At 37.1% G+C, this 17,040-nt stretch overlaps 1 protein-coding gene across 1 annotated transcript in view; it reads right to left on the reverse strand.

Moving 5' to 3' along the window:
• Positions 1–9,410: 9,410 nt before the first annotated feature.
• Positions 9,411–17,040, reverse strand: part of Bbox1 (gamma-butyrobetaine hydroxylase 1) — a 42,496-nt gene continuing 34,866 nt past the window's right edge. Inside the window, exons 5-7 of the mRNA XM_034496219.2 lie at positions 16,727–16,923; positions 15,108–15,274; positions 9,411–12,709 (exon numbers count right to left, since the gene is read on the reverse strand). Of these exons, the coding sequence (XP_034352110.1) occupies positions 12,549–12,709; positions 15,108–15,274; positions 16,727–16,923 (525 nt within the window). The 3' untranslated portion in view covers positions 9,411–12,548. The remainder of the gene's footprint in view (positions 12,710–15,107; positions 15,275–16,726; positions 16,924–17,040) is intronic.

A 17,040-nucleotide genomic window follows, 5' to 3' on the forward strand; every position in this document is an offset into this window, starting at 1 on the left:
GATATTTTTTCCCTTCCTGAAAGATCTTGAAGAGCAAACCTTGGTGACCTGCTACTCTTTTGTTTGTTCTCTAGATCAAACACATCAGACAGATTTGCAGAGTCTCTGTGGAGCTCCCACAGGCTGCTGGTTAGGCTGAATTCAGACATCAGCAGGAGTCAGAACCTCTAAGGAGTTTCCTAGCACTCTAGGGAACTGGATGTTTCAGTTGTTTCCCTGTGTGTCTGATGGGACGATTGCCTTTCCTTCACTTGAATGTTGATCTCCAAGACCCTCACATGGCCACTCCCCCTTTGTTTACCTTTTTGCTGGGTAAAATCAGTGGACCCTACTCAAGCTGCCGGTTTGCTTCCATGTAGGTTTGTTCGTGCAGTTCCAGTTCAGGTCAGTTCATTCGAGGTGTTCACACAGTTCTGTGGGTCTCTCAAGAGAACCACATTCTGATCTTGTGGGTGGAGGATGAGCTTAGGGCTTTGTGTGGTTGTAGTGAGTTTCTCCCCTCTCAACTCCCTTCCCAGCAGTTTCTCTTGGGTGTTACTCCTTTTGAACCACAGTAGCTTCAGTAATGACGCAGGAGAGCTGCCCCTGGGTAATTTCCTCACATCCACACACTTTATGGAGCTCGGGGATGTTTCTAGATACATTTTAATTTATTTAATTATTTAATTTTCCCCCCTCCGTCTTTGCTTCTAGAGTTTCCATTTCTTTTTTGTCTAACAAACTTTGAGCAATTTGAGGCAAGATTGTCCTAACCTCCTGTGATTTTGTTTAGTACTCTGGGATAGTTTGTTGTTTTTCTTTCAAACATAGTATTCAGTTTTTATGTATCCTCTAATTTCCCAGACCGTCATTCACCTTTCCCTGCCTCTCCCCTCTGTTTGGATTTAAAGAGCAAATGGATTCTTTCAGATTCTTGGTGCTGTAGAAGAGAGGTGTTTATCTCTCTTTGTCATCTTTTTTTTCTCACAAACAAGAGTTCCATCTATCTATCTATCTATCTATCTATCTATCTATCTATCTATCTATCTATCTATCTCTTAGGTTTTTACTGCTTTGGACACCATGACCAAGGCAACTTTTATAAGGACAACATTTAATTAGGGCTAGCTTTATTCTTCTCTCTTATATTGCATCCCAAATGCAGCTCCCCCTCCCTCCTCTTCTCCCAGTCCTTTCCCACCACAACACTTCTCTCTCCCACATCTCCTCCTCTTCCACTTTTCTTCAGAAAAGGGCAGGCCTCCCAGGGATAGCAAGCGAATGTGACATATCAAGTTTCAATAAGAGTAGGCACCTCACCTCATATTAAGGCTAGACAAGGATGTTAAAAATAACATCAAGGGAAAAAAGAGAAAACACATGAGACACAAAGGAAGAGAAAGAAAGAAAGAGAGGAAGAAAAAACTGTTAATAAAAGTTGCACACGAAAAATTAGAGGAATGCATGAAAGTGAATAAAGAAGAAAAAATTAACTACAAAATGCAAAAATATTGTTAAAATTATATAACATTCAAGAACATGTATCAAATAAAAGGGTAAAAATTGGAAAAGAAGTGACAGAAAACTAAAGGATGAGTTGTTGGACCATGTCTTTTCTGGGTACTTGGAAATCTTGGGGCAGGAGACTACAAGCTGGAGCAGTAGAGAGGTCATCTGCATTGCCTATGGATTACACTGATACTGAGCCTGTACTGGGCAAATGGTAGATGTCTACCAGAGTTGCTTCCTCGTTAGTAGCTTCCTTTCTTTGTACAAGCAGAGGCAACTGCTGGTCATTCTTAACTTTGCAGTCTGTGGATTGGATAGGTTCTTCTACCCTTTTACGACTTTGTCACAATATGCATCTCCCTGGAGTGGGGTTGGGGCAGGGCAGTAGTCTAGCTAGAAGGTGTCTCTCACCCTCTCAAGACCTTCCTTACATTGACACACTTTCTACTCTCTGTAAGTATTGCTCATACTACAGACAGATGCAGGTGTGGATGTCAAATAATCCTCTGGAGCATCAGAGTTCTGGGACTCTGCAACAGTGACTGCAGATAGGTGGTTGATCCAACGCTAACCTCAGGCTCAGCTCTGTAAAACTCCTGGGTGATTATCAGTTGACAGGCTGCCTTCTGTGTGCACTTCACTGCCAAGGAGATTCCTTATGGTGGTTTTCAGCTTCTTAGCTTCCTGCTTTCCAACTATCCATTACTGCCTCTCAGGGCTATAGCTAGTTAAATTCAGCTTACCTGTTCATCTCCTAAAGATTGACAAAGTAGATTCTTGTCTCCAGTTGTCCTATGCTGGAGGAATCACTGTTTCACTAAGATCCACAAATAGATTTGAAGCTTGTGGCTTATTGAGGGATAGACAGCAGTGTGTCTTTACAGGGACTACATGATATATATATATATATAATATCTGACTACATGATATATTGATATATATGTTGTTATATATATCAATATATATATATATATATTGATATATATATATATGACTGCTCTATCTGAATGTACACCTGCACACCAGAAAAGGGCATTGGATCTTGTGAACCACCATGTGGTTGCTGGGGATTGAACTCAGGACCTCTGGAAGAGCAACCAGTGCTCTTAGCTGCTGAGCTATCTCTCCAGCCCCTACATGGTTTATATTATCCTACTTCCTGGTTACTCTCCATTAACCCCCATCCCATGATATCCCATTTCTCAGTTACCCCTCTACCAACTACCTCATCCCAAATCCACCCCCCATCTCCTTTGCCTGTATGAGAGTGCTCCCCCACCCACCCATACTCTCCTGCCCCACTGCTCTAGCATTCCTCTATGCTAGGGCATCAAACCTCCCCAGGACTAAGGGCCTCCCTTCCTGTTGGTGTCAGGCAAGGCCATCTCTGCTACATTTGTATCTGGAGCCATGGATCCCTGCAGGTACACTCCTTGGTTGGTGGTCTAAACTTTGGGAGAACTGTGTGGTCAGGCCAGCCTATGTTGTTCTTCCAATGAGGCTGCAGTTCCCCTCCACTCCTCCAGTCCTTCCAGCTCCCCCACCAGGTTCCCTGAGCTCAGTCTGATGGTTGGCTCCCAGCATCCACATCTGCATTGGTCAGTTTATATTTTCAATGACTCTTCTGCTTTCCTTTCTCTTGCTTGGCAGCCTTTTGGCCAGAGTTGTGTTTGGCTTGATTTACTTGTTGTCTGCATCTGTCTTTTCTCTGTCTTTTTCAGGCATCTTGCCATAACCTTTCTGCATTTGTAAAGTTCCTTTCTACTCTTTTTGGGATAGTCTGTTTTTTTCTTATTCTGAATGTTTTTCACTGGGTTACATGAGGACAACTTCCTATTCCTCATCTTTACCTGTTCAACATGAATCACGGCCAACATTGCAGGGTTCTGCCTCCTGGTTTAAGATGACATGCAAACATGATTTCCATTTGTCTTTTATATTTTATTTCTCACTTCAATTTCCACAATATGTCTATGTTCCTGAGAGTTTGGATCCGAAGTACCTTTATTCTATGTCAGGGTATATCTATGATTACTTAGGATATAGAAAGGAATAAGATGATTTCTTACTCTTCTAAAATGTTGCAGGAATGAAAATAGGTCAGTTTGATAAGCAGAACATTCACTATGTCAAAATAATTTGTTGTTGCTGGAGTGACACTGGATCATATCATACAATGTAAAGTTCATGTAATTTCTAAGCAAAAGCAATATATTTTTTATTTATTTGAAAGACATGCATAGTATATCTGGTACAACTGAGAAATTCTGCTAGAGGAAAGAGTCATAAGGACTTGAAATCATGTCTCCTTATAGACTCTTAGGGGAAGAATGTGTATATTGATGAGCCATGCTAATTTCACTCACAGAAGGCAACTACAGCTGAGTGAAGAGGCTAAGGAAGCTGCACTTTGAGTTAGGTTATGAGGCTAAGAGTAGTTTTGCAAGAAAAGACTGGAAAATAACTCTGTAATTAAAAGAATAGAAGAGGCATGGACACCAACGCAAGTTCTGACTTCTAAGTGAAGAAAGCAGACTTTGGCTGTGATATAAGTTCTGAGGTTGAATGCCTGGGTTTAAATCACTAAAATAACATCATCCTTTTGTATTTGGACAAATAAGTTTCCTATTTTGTCTTATTGACCTCAATAAATGAGACTCATAACAGTTCTTATTTCACCCAACTTTATGACTATTAAATGAAAGTGTAAACAACTGGCAGTGTTTCCTCAAATCTCGCAGATGATAAGTTGCATCCACAGAACTTAGAAAACATATAGCTTCCTAGATATTTCCCTGAAGACTATAATTCAATAAGTTTGAGATTAGGACCAGGCTTTATATTTATAGCAAGAACACCAGGTGATATTCCTCGTTAGTAAAGTTTGGAAAAATGCTGATACATAACATTAGCAGAGTTCCAGGTTCAGGGTAAGTACTCAAAATACTTATAATGCCAGAGGTTATAGAGGAAAGAAATGTATGAGGGTGAGAGGGGTATATGAGACTAGAGATGGAGACAGGGCCAGGCCCTGCAAACACTAAATGTATTCCATGTTTTAGAATTGCTATTTCATCTTAAAAGCAAGGAGAAGTCATTTAAAGGTTGATAGCCTTAAAGTGCCCTGACCTGACACTCATTTTAAAAGATCCATCTGTCTTCATTAAACAGGAGATTGTAAATGAGCGATACTAAGACTTCAGAAGTTGCTTCAGAAGCCAGATGAAAAAAAATATCAAGGGTTGAATTCAAATGCTGTGAAATGAAATGGAGAGATACTTAAAGTCTAAATGGAGACCTGGCGCACTGAGGCTCTCCCTCAGATCAGGTTATGAGAAAGGGATTGTGCAGGAAAGAATCCAAATAGAAAAATTATGGTTGTCCAGTGAGAAATAATTTTGAACAAGTTGAGCTTAAGTCATTTCTGACTGAGTCCATTTGGCAGTCGGAGATTAAACACATGTAACTGTGGGACAGAGCTTTGAGTAGGAGATCTACATGCAGAAAACATATAGGTTAGATGGCAGTTGAAATCATCAGTTTTCCTCATGACATTCAGTGGTGTGACCAAAGTCAAAATGATTTGACAATAAACTGATGCTATTGGCTGAGTTTATGAAGTGAGTTAAAGGAAGAGACTGTTCATTGTGGGCTCATATTAAAAAGACAGACAGACAGGCAGACAGACAGACAGACAGACAGACATCTTATGTATTGTATTGTTTCTCCAGGAGACAATTTCCTAAGCTATCCTTCCATAGTCTTGTGATTCCCTGCAGGCTAAATGTTCCTGCTCTGGAAAGGAGGGATAAAGAGATTGGATGCAGTTGCTAGTATTTTCAGTGATATATACAAAAAGACATATTATGGGCTATACCAGATGGTTCTGAGTAAAGACAAATAAGTTTCCTGAATATAATCATCCAAAGAATTGACTTCCCTCCAAACTCTTAATAGACTTGATGTAACTTGGATTAGGCTTCACTTATTGGCAATAGGGATACTCACTATATTCCATTTCTCTTCTTTGATTTGGACAATGTTAACTGCTTGGCTAGTTATTTGAAATAAGTCCACAGGTCACCAAAGTGACATAACACATGGTTCCCTCATCCATCTCTATTTCTTCTTCCAGCTAGTCACTAAGAGATGAAATCAGTGAATAGTGAGAAAGGAAATTTAAGAGAAAGAAATTCTATACAAAGGAAAGCATCATTGAAAGAAGTGTCTCTTTGTGAGACTATAAAAAATATATTTATAAACTAAAATATTCCCTGTGTTAAACCTTGTTTGGAGGAGCAAATTTGAACAAAACATTCTTACAATGAAAATATTATGTGGTTGGACTTTATGGATTAGTGCATACCTCTGAGTCTCTGCGCATTTTTTCAGCTATCTGAAATACAATTTTTATGTCTATAAATTCCTGGTTTTTTTTTTTCAGAATTTAGTTCAAAACTGGCCAACTAGATGAGTTATAAGGTCTTCCATTAATTTCCATCAATGTTCTATCTTTTGATGACCGTCATAGACCAAAGTGCTTTTCTAAGAACTTTAGAAACTATGTAGAAGATTACAAATTCCTAATGAAGATCAAGACCTAATAGAACTATTTTGAGAAGGCAGATATATACCAGGTAGCACCAACTATGGCTCTAGTCATAGACCCAGAAAACAAAGCATAACAAAACATCACCTCGTAGACTCGAATATTAGCACTTACGATCTTGATCCTGCCATGAGTATTATTTGCCGCTGGATCCAGAATGTTTCATTTCTTTCCCGCTCATGCTGTAAGTAAGTCTGTCAAGCTTGAACCCCCACGAGGATTCTGAAATGGCTTCAGATGTAACTTCAGTTAAAGTCCAGGGGCATCTTTTCCTACGGAATGACAGAACAGGAAACACACTTGCTCCACCCCTGGGTGTAGACTTGCTCACTTCAGTCCCATAGTCAGTCCTGAAGCAGTTTTCTTACTTATTTCCCTCTTCATCCAGTACAGAAACAATCATCAATCATTTCAGCAGAGAGGGAAGATACAAACCAACTAAAAGATCAGTAGTCTGTCTATATACCAACAATAAACACGCACTGAAAGATTGTGGACACATCCCTGTGTGCAATAGTCTCAAATACAATAAAATATCTTTGGGATAAACCTAACAAATGATGTGAAAGGCTTCTAGTATGGAAACTTCAAATCTCAGTAATGAAGTTAAAATTAGTTTGTAGAAGTATCCACGTTTGATAGTGATATCTAATTGAGTAGTAGACAAAGTGATGAATCAGAGCAAGATCTGACAGAAAAAATAGGCCCAAAGGATAGGTTCCTTTTTACAGCTTAAAAAAAAAAAATCTTCCAATCCACTGGGTGTTGTGGGTCACGTTGTTTAGTTTCAGACCCATGTGACAAAGACTAAGGTGTATATCTTACACACTAAAGCTGACCTGGCCTCTAGGTTCTCCCAGTATCCTTCAGTCCCTTCCTAGCATATCCTGCCCTTAACCATGAACTTTCCAGTCCAGAGGCTGGGCTGTTCTTCCCCTAGAGGATCTTCCATATATAATTCAGACATTTTGGTCTCATAGCTCTCCTCTCCTCTCTCTCTCCTTCTTGCTCCTTTACACACACGTTCTCTGTTCTCTCTTTCTCTCTCCTTTACATTCTTTCTCTCTTTCTCTTCTCCCTTTCCTCTCTCTTCCTTCCCATGGTGACTTCCCTGGCCTCCTTCTTTGGGGCCAGTGAACTCCCCTGAGAGCAGCTTCCCAATAAACTTGAGTTTAATATAGTCTAATCTTCATTAAATTGGCTCATTTCACCAGCAGTGGAGAAATAATTTATCACACCCCTTTAAGCCCAGCACTTGGGAGACAGATTCAGGGTGATCTCTGTGAGTTCAAGGCCAGCCTAGTGTACAAAGAAAGTGCCAGGACAGCCAGGGCTATGCAGTGAAATGCCTGATTCAAAGGAAACACAAGCAGCACCCCTCTCCCAAACCCTTAAAACTTCCAAAGTTTTATTGGAAATGTTCCTTATTTTTATAACACATGTCTGAAAAAGCCAAATTTTGTTCAACCAACCCAGTAGAAGAGACACTGTTTTCATCCTGTGTGTAGAACACTTTATCTCAATAAGAAAGGACTTTTATTCATCTGCAATACTCCTGGTAAACAAGGAAATAAATCATTTACACAGCAGGAGTGGTTCTTTATGTTAGCTAGTTTTAATACCCTCACCATGAATGAACCAATTATTTTCCTATTCTGTACATGGAAGCACAGCATATTCTGCTGCTGAGAACCACTGTGGCTAGCCTTGGCAGAAACTGTTCTCATTTTTCTTCAGAGGTAAGCCTTGTGCCTAAAACAGCCCAAGACCCAGACAGAAGCCCCAAATTAGAAAGCTCTTCTAGGAGAAACTGCTATGGAATTATTCACTACACACCCACTTCCCAACATTTCTCCAATACCAATGGCCGGGAGCCAATGCACAATGTGTGTAATATGAGCTGACAGGGAATTTCAATTATACTAAAATTGTAATATTTTGCCTAATTCTAATTTAGTTTTAAAGGTTTGGAAAAAATGAGCAGATAGGACTGTCAGATATCATTAAGAGAGAACGATATCTATTACTTTAGATGGTATACATATTAGAAGCATTTAACTAAACTGTTTAGTACCAGTAAAGGATAATTTTTGGGAGAAAAATCCCAAATTATTTTACAATTGTTATGATAGGAGTTTTGCCTGATAATCACCAAAGGTCGCGTTTCCAGGAACTGCCTTATAAGTCTGGATTTGTTTGATGTTTCCTTAAAGCACTCCAACAAACACTGCAATTTATTTTTTAAAAAGTTGTCTTAAACCACATTCAATTCACTATTTCCTGAAGTATAAATAGCAATATCATTAACAGCAGATGAGATTATTTTAGAGCTTCTGAGATGTTATATACCTAGATGTTCTAAAATGTTATATACCTTATATTTGTAACTTATGGTACAATTTTTGCTTATAGGTGGTCCACAAACCACACTGTGGTCTGATACCTTGGTCCAAAGGAACTATTCTCTCCTGCCTGAAACATCTCAGAAATGTTTAACACACATGTAGTATCCACTCTTGCTTCATTCAGCTAGATTTATCTTGTTTTTCTGTGGTCCTTTCCTTCAGTATTGAAGAGAAGACCCAGAGAGTCTACCTTATTCTGTATAACCAGGGATGGCAAACAGATTGTTGTGTCAGTCCTGGTAAAGGACTCTGTGTCAGATGTTGTGTCAGCCTCTTGCCTATTACATGTTTACCTTATAAACTAAATATTTCTAGGAGGCACTGGGCACAATTGTATTCAAAAGATTTCTGCATAATTAATTCTCTGTCCTCTCCACCCCGGGCCAAACATATGGGCATTTGAAACATTATAGTCACAATTCATGGTGTAAATGATACACAGCCAACATTCACCAAGGAGTCACCAGCTAAACAAGCAAAGCACCATTTTTGGATGCAGATTTTTTCATTTAGGAATTATGCAAAATTTGTAGTTGCTAAGTAGAAGAGGATGAATTTTCTCATCTTTCTATTCTTGAAGAAAGTGATGTTTCCAAGTGTTCATTCCATGATGTGGCCAGAAAGATACTGATTGTAAATGTTCTCAGATAATTGAAATGAGTTTAGTGAGAAGACATTAGCAGTAAGGACAAAAGTGTACTCAGGGTGTATTTATGTATAGGATAAATGAGAGCCTGAGTTAAACTTTCCGTTCTCAGGAAGCCACACTGAAAAATCATCATTGTCACAGATGCTTGATGAATGCAATTATCACTCTGGTTTTCCCAAGAAAGTCAGTGTGCTGGTCTAGCTGCAGAGGATTTGTATGTTTGTACAGGTATAAATCACAAGGTTTGCCATTCAGTAGGTTCATGTTGATTAGTCAACTTTATTGCAAGAATTGCTCTGGGTTAGTGATACAGAAATACACATTTTTTTTGATGGTGGGTCCCCAGGTGCAGAAGAGTCAATAAACATGAACATACTATTTTATTTTAGGGCACATGAGTCTTATTACATGTTTAACACACCTATAACAATTTGCAATTCTTACCACCATAGTTGATTTGAAATACGTTATACAAGGAAAGATCTCACACCCAGTACACTGGTTGGGTAAAGGCAGATGAAGAAAAGAATTCAATGGATCTAAATATGCACATGAGAAGAGAATATATTTTCCCATTTCTATTCTACCCCATGTACAAATTTGTTTTCAGATTTCAGGCTGTGTATTTAATATGTTGGCTGCAGTAGAATGACATTGAAATTGCTTGTGATAGTTATCAGTTACTGATGTTTAAACAGTCCTGACTTTATTTCTGGTCACAATCCAAAGTATTGATGGTGGAGATTAATCCTTCTTCTTTCCAAGAATCAAAGCAAGGCCTGATATCCATCTTGAAGAAGATATACCCATAGTGATAGGAATTTCCATAGCAATTATATACTAAAGAAACAGAATCATAATCCCATTTTCTTAGCTAAGACAGTATTAAATATTTGCATTCACTTGTCAGTTACCATTAATTATGTAGCTTTTAAAAAGCAGTGTAGTAGTTATGTCACAGTGAAGATTAGTAGGAGATATCAGTATTTTTGACATCTTTTCTAAAACTTAGAAAAATTAACAAAGGACCACTGCAGACAAAGGACCACTGGAACACTCACTTAGCAGAGGTTTGGAAATGGACAGAAAGAACAAGAATGCCAGGGGCTGTCTGCCCATGTCATGTGGAGGGCCATCATGGTCACATATAGCCTGCTCTGTGGAAAAAGGCGATTACTGCACTGGGATTTAAATAGTTCCATAAACTGCTTGCAGGCCCCCTACTGTTTATAGTGTTCTGTTCATCATTGTTTACTCTAGAGCTTGCCCTAGAAAAACTACTGGGAGCTTTTACTAGTAAACCACTTCTGTAGACCCCCCCCCCCAGGAGATGTTATTGATCCCCCTACACACAGAAATGTCCCGTGATCAGGATTGCCATCAGTCACTCCTCTTATGCTCCAGACAGCGATTGTGATGTCACTAAGCACATGCACTCCAGATGATGATTTTACAACTAATTTGCACATGTCTACACATAGTAGGATTCTCAGGCTGCTCTGAATGCACGCTTATCTCAGATAGCAGAGCCATTGCACTGTAGGCTGGCCAGTGCTTCAGAGGCTGCAGCTGTTCTCTCTCTATGCACACACATTATCCAGACCTCTAAAACAGAACACATCCTAGGCCACAGGTCTTAACAAATACCTAATAATTTAAATAATTTCTTATAATTTAATAGATTATAGGAAAATAAAAATAGAAATTGATAAAAGAAAATCTATAAAAGCTATACACATACTCAAAAATTGAAAAATGCAATTTGAATGTCCACTGTGCCATTGAAGAAATTGGAGGAGAAATTAAAAATTAATTTTAGAAGCAAAAAAGTATAACTTACCAGAACATTTAAGATATAGCTAAGGCCTTCTAAGAAAAAACTTTACAGATTTAAGTGATTATATTTAGAAATTAACAATGTAATGATGTATCTTAAGGCTCTAGAAAGGAAAAGAGAAGTGAAATTTAAAAAGCAATTGAAAAGGGGCTGTAAAACAACTAATTCTACTCTCTAATTGGTGTTATTTGGTACACAGGTGCCTATAACTCCAGCTCCAGTGTATCTAACTTCCTCTTCTGGATTCCAAAGGTACATACATACATGTACCTATATGTACATAGATTCACAGATACACACCAGAAAAAAGAAAAAGAGCAGGGTAGAAATTGATGAATTGGGGACACAGGTTAATAAAAATAGGAATGACAAGAAGAATGCTAAAATAGGTTTTAATGAAATAAAATATTGCAACATCTTTAGCATTGTGTCAGACATTCGTGATCTTTTTTGCTTTCATATGAATTTTAGGATCCTAGTGAAATCTCTGATACTTTGCAATCCAAAAATACCTGGAAGGTCTAAAAGAAATTGATGATTTCTGAGACACATAAGACTTATCAAAATTAAACCAAGAGAATAGGAAGACCTTAAACTGATAGACAGAAAGTAAAAGGATGAACTGGCAATAAGTATCCCTGTAAAGATGGGTCTAGGGATAGAAGGAGGCTCTGCTGAATTCTACCAAACCACTGAAAGAGGCAAACACTAGTACTTCTTAGACTGTAGACAAATTAGAAAAGGAAGGCATGCTAACAAACTCTTGCTAAGTCAGTATTATCCTGATACCAAACCCAGATAAGAACCCTATAAGAATAGACAAACCAGCAATAAAAAACTATAAACTTAATTTTCTGGTGAACATATATGTAACTTATTAATATTTTTTTTTGTAAACTGAATTCAAGAACTTTAAAAAAGGTTATACATGAGGATGAAATTGGTTTTATTGTGGGTACCAGGATGCTTTCAACATATACAATTTGATAAATGTTAATACAGCACACAAATAAGTTATGGCAGAAATCACATGGTCATCTTAATAGAGTTAGAAAAAGCCCATGCATTCTCTCATGAGGTTTCTAAGCATGGGCAACAAAATTTTGCAATATAAAACAAAACAAAACAGATCTCTAAAAATATGAAGACTTTTCCAAGCATGCTAAAGAGATGCAGCCATGAAAACTTAGACCATGTAGACAACAGAGCATAAACATATTTTAGGATCTTTTATTTGAAACATAAGCTTTATTCATGTGTAAAAAAATTTATTTGCCAGAAAGATAGATACAAAAGTATTTGTAGGGGTTTTGTTAATACTAATGTAAAGTCAGAGAGCTCGTGGCATGGAAGGAATGCTTTGAGACTGCCCCTTACCATGACATTTAAGAAGAGATATTGAATATGATTGCAAGGAAGAATACTCTGATAAGAGAAGCTGCATGTTCAGTTTTAAAGAAATTATTATGTGAATGATGTTGATCATGATATGAGAATAACCAGGCTATAGATAATAACATTCAATCATTGAAATTGCACTAAAGTTTAAGGCCAGGAGATTCAGTTCCCACTGGTGACTCTCTGTCTCAGAATACGAAGTCTTGACATCACTACATCCCAGTCAGCATAAGCTCCTTCCAGATGGCGGGATATCTCAGTTCCTGCCTCATAGCTACGACGTCCATGAAGCAAGCGCCAGTTGTCGAAGGTAATCACATCACCTAAGTAGGAGAATTTTTTGACATGAATAATTTGTATTTATATAATATACAAAGACAGAAATTATTATTTACAAAGTAGAAATTGTACCTCTGGTTGCAAATAACAAAATTTTCATGTTCAACTCTGTTACCCAACATAAGAATGAACTATATTCACTAAGAAACCAAACAACAAGAAAATGCAATATACAAGATGCCACCATTACTCAGTTCACATTAAAAAAACAGAATGTTTTCTTTGTAAACATAACTACACAATTTCTTTTTTAACTAATTTTGTTCTTGGACAGTTTTTACATGTAGATAATACATTCTAATTACCCTCCTCTCCACCCCACCCTTTCTCATATCTCCTTCCTATCCTTACCATTGGCTACTCACATGACAGTTCGTTTCCAACATTCTTAACCTTTGATTTTTTTTGTAACCTAAGTTTTACCAAGGCTGTGTGTGACTATTGGGTTGAAATTCTCCATTGAACTTGTCAGGATCATCTGTGGAGCACAACCATAGGCAATGGTTCCCCACATACATGATACCTTTTAAACTTCCTAGTTTGATGGACTTTTATGGACATGGGTCTATAAAATGTTTTTCTTTGTGTAAGGCTTTTGTATTCTATTTTTGCAAATTTATCAATAATAGACATTCTATCCCAGTTTAAGAGCTTTAAGTAACTGTAAGGACAGTTAAATTTTTGGCTGATAGCTTATAGTCTTTTTTTATATACATTTTTTTCCAAAAAGGAAATACTGTGAAGAAAGCAGCATTTCATCTCCTCATATGTGAGAAAACTTAAATCGAGGCATATACCCAGTTTGGATTCCAACTCCTATTTTTTTTGTATGTATTTTTCCCACAATGTTTCTATTTTATATGGTGTTATTTCTAAAATAAATCTGCTTTAACTGCATGCCAAAGGCTTTATGAAGTTATCTAGTTCTATTTATGGACTTTTTTTATGTCAAAGAAAATTTCTAAAAACAACTCAATTAGGCTTGGTATGTGTGTGTCTGTAGTCCTATTTACTCAGGTGAATGAGGTAGGAGTATTACTGAAGCCGAGCTCAGGAGCTAAAGATGAGGTTTCATAATACAGCAAGGAGAGAAGAAGAAAGGAGAGGAGGAAGAGATGAAGAGGTTCAGGGACTGAAGAGATGTCGCAGCAATTAAGAGTATTGCTTTTCCAGGGGATCTTATTCAATACCTAGCACTCACACTGTGCCTCATAACTGTCTGTAACTCCACTCCTTGAAGATTTGATGTCCTTTTCTGGACTCTGTGGGCATTATATAAGGTGTAGTGCACAGAAATGCATCAGATAAACAGACACATGAAAAGGTAAATAAAATCTTAAAAATAAAACAATAAAAAATGTTCAGATTGGCCAAACCAACAACAAAGAGAAATTATGCAAATAATTCTCTTTATTTGCAAATAACATGCAAATCTTTATGCTCAGATGCATTTTTCAACATGGTGTCCATAATCAATAAAGATATGCTGTAGTCACTAAGAAGGGAGATCTTATATGGTCCCTTCGTGAAAACTGATAATTATTTAAAATAATGCTCATATTTAATTAACTCAATTTCACTATTTCATAATATATATTTCAAAATATATACACAATAAACATTCACAATTTTATTGTGAATTGAAAAAATAAATAAAAAATGGTCCAAGTTTGGTGATATTTTAATCAGCAGAGTTTGTCTAGAAAAAAATATCAATACTTCCTTCCTTACTCACTTCAAGTCACTAGAATAGGCAGTCTTGCTTTATTTTATTATTAGTATCTTTGCTAGTTAAGTTTTATCAATAAACATTACTTATGTATTTTGAAGTGGAAGTTACAAAGATAATTTTGTTTAGCAAGAGAGAAGTTTATAATCAATTTCATTTGTACTCCAAATTTTCACTATTTTGAGAAGTGATGTCTTTTTATGAGTGTGGGGAATCTTCATGTTGTAATTTCTATACCGTTTCTTAGAATTTAGGTTGTGCTCATGAAACTTTAATTTAATACAACATTTGGTGTGAGGAAAGATAGCATTCTTTCTTGTATTTGAGCCAGGGTGGCTTTAGTTAATAAAAATAAGGAAAATCACACAGGTGACATAGAACAGTTTCAAAAAGCTATCAGGGCAGAAAATGTAAAACAGTTTTAATATCAAACATAGGTTTCAGCTGGCCTTGCTTGAATGATTCTTAGATGGAGAGAACTTACAATTTCATGTGCTAGGATTTCCATGAGAGTTTGAAAAAAAGGACTATTTTTAAGTCTGGGAAGTCAGCAGCCTAGAAGTGGGGTTGTAAGAGCCTGCTATTCAGGCAAATCAGCTGCTCATTAGTAGTCTGCTGTAGTACCAATCTGGATGTCATCTTACTCCACTGACCTGGATTCATCTTGAAGGTGTACTTGTATTCTTTGCTGTTCATGAGGTCAACAAACTCTTTCAGAGCAGCGTAGAAAGGCTGAACTCTTTCGATGGGGACATCGAAGACTGTATCTCTGGTTGCATTGTTGAAGTTGATGCGAACCACTTGGCCTTTATCATCCAACCTATTTTATTTAAGAGGCAAAATTTACATCTAATAAGTGTCAATTTCTTTTGGAAGATATATTTGAAATATAGGATACATAAAAACATACAAATTAAACATAACAGGGTGCTGTGGTTCACATTATGCATATTGTGCCTGCTTATATCAAGCTAAAATCCCAAATAGCATTTTAAAAAAGTAGTGTTTGAATTTAACTGCCAAGCCATAATTAAGAGTTTTGATCTGCTAGGTGCAATGGTACATGCTTGTCAGAAGGGCAAGGCATGAGGATCTTAGGGGTGAACACAATGTGAGTTGTATAGAGATCCATCTCCAAAGGAGAAAACTCCTCACATCACAGTTAAAAGAGAGCAGTTTAGATTTATTGTTATCTAGAATTTACCCTGAAACTTATCTTTTCTCCATCCTTCCCATCCAACCTATCCAGAAAATCTTCTATTTCTACCCATAAATTATATCTGTTCAGTGGCTTGCTGAATTCTCATTCTGGGAGGTTCACAATGCAAGTTTCATCCTTAACAAGTCTCTAGAGCAACAAGTCCCCTTTATCATCAACTCTGTTTTCTGTTTAGAACATGCAATATTCTTTTTAAATTCATTATAATTTGGCTGAAAAATTTAAACACACCCCTCTACTAAATCTAAGCCCTGTAAGTGTAGGGATTTTTCTTTTTTTCTTTGATGGATCCCAAATACTAAGCAGTGCCTTGGTTCCGATAAACAAATAAACCCTTGCTGACTGGAGGAATGACATATATCTATATCTATATCTCTATCTCTATCTCTATCTCTATCTCTATCTCTATCTCTATCTCTATCTATCTATCTATCTATCTATCTATCTATCTATCTATCTATCCATGTGGCTAAAATGATTCCTCTCCAGTGATGCACATGGGATCCAGCTATTGCTAAGTAGCACTGTGCAGTCTTCTAGTCTGGTCCTTGTAGTAATGATCTAAGGAATGAACCTAGACTTGTCTGAGCAGGGAGTCATCCAGCTTGGACACAATTTTAGCAAAACAAAGCTATCTTTGCTAGCATGAAGGATGTTAAAAAATTTGGGGCTTGTGAGAAGTATCTTTTAAACTGAGGCCAAAACAAAATGGCAAAGGTAAGAAGAAAAAACAACAGCTCCTGGATTCATTTTTAGTTATATTCTGTCACTTCCTGCTTTAAAAGTGCTAACACTTGTAATAACATTGATTATGACAAGGCAGAATTTATACTTAAAAAATGAAGCACGCATGAATTCTTAGTTACCAAAAAGTCTAACATTGATGGGGAACAAATTTTATGTCACTTTGTAACTTTTTTTTAATGACAAAATAAACTTCCTTTTTTCTTCTAGCAACTTATTAAGTCACAGCTTTGAATGTAATAAAAGATTTCTGCTGTTTAACCTTTAGGCTCATTGTTCCAATGACAGGGAACTTATAGGACTGCTTACTCTATAATCTTGTGTTTAGATTGCACAGAAAAATCGCAGTAATCCACTCCGATGTCTGTAAAATCCACAAAGGTGGAGGAGAGAATATCGAAAGCCTGGGGGTTATTCTCCTTGAGCTTTTGGCACACATTAAACCCATCTACGACTTTAGAGTCACCTCCTGTGGCTGTTTGCTTGATACAGTGCAGCAGCTGAACCTGTAAGAAAAAATGAGAGAAAGAGAGTGAAAGATGAACTTAAACTTAAAATTTTTTATTCTCTTATGTAAGTATTGAGAGAAATTAGGGATGAAAAGTTGCTTATAATTGATATAT

Source organism: Arvicanthis niloticus, chromosome 2 (genome assembly GCF_011762505.2).
Source record: "Arvicanthis niloticus isolate mArvNil1 chromosome 2, mArvNil1.pat.X, whole genome shotgun sequence".
Lineage (NCBI taxonomy): Eukaryota > Metazoa > Chordata > Mammalia > Rodentia > Muridae > Arvicanthis > Arvicanthis niloticus.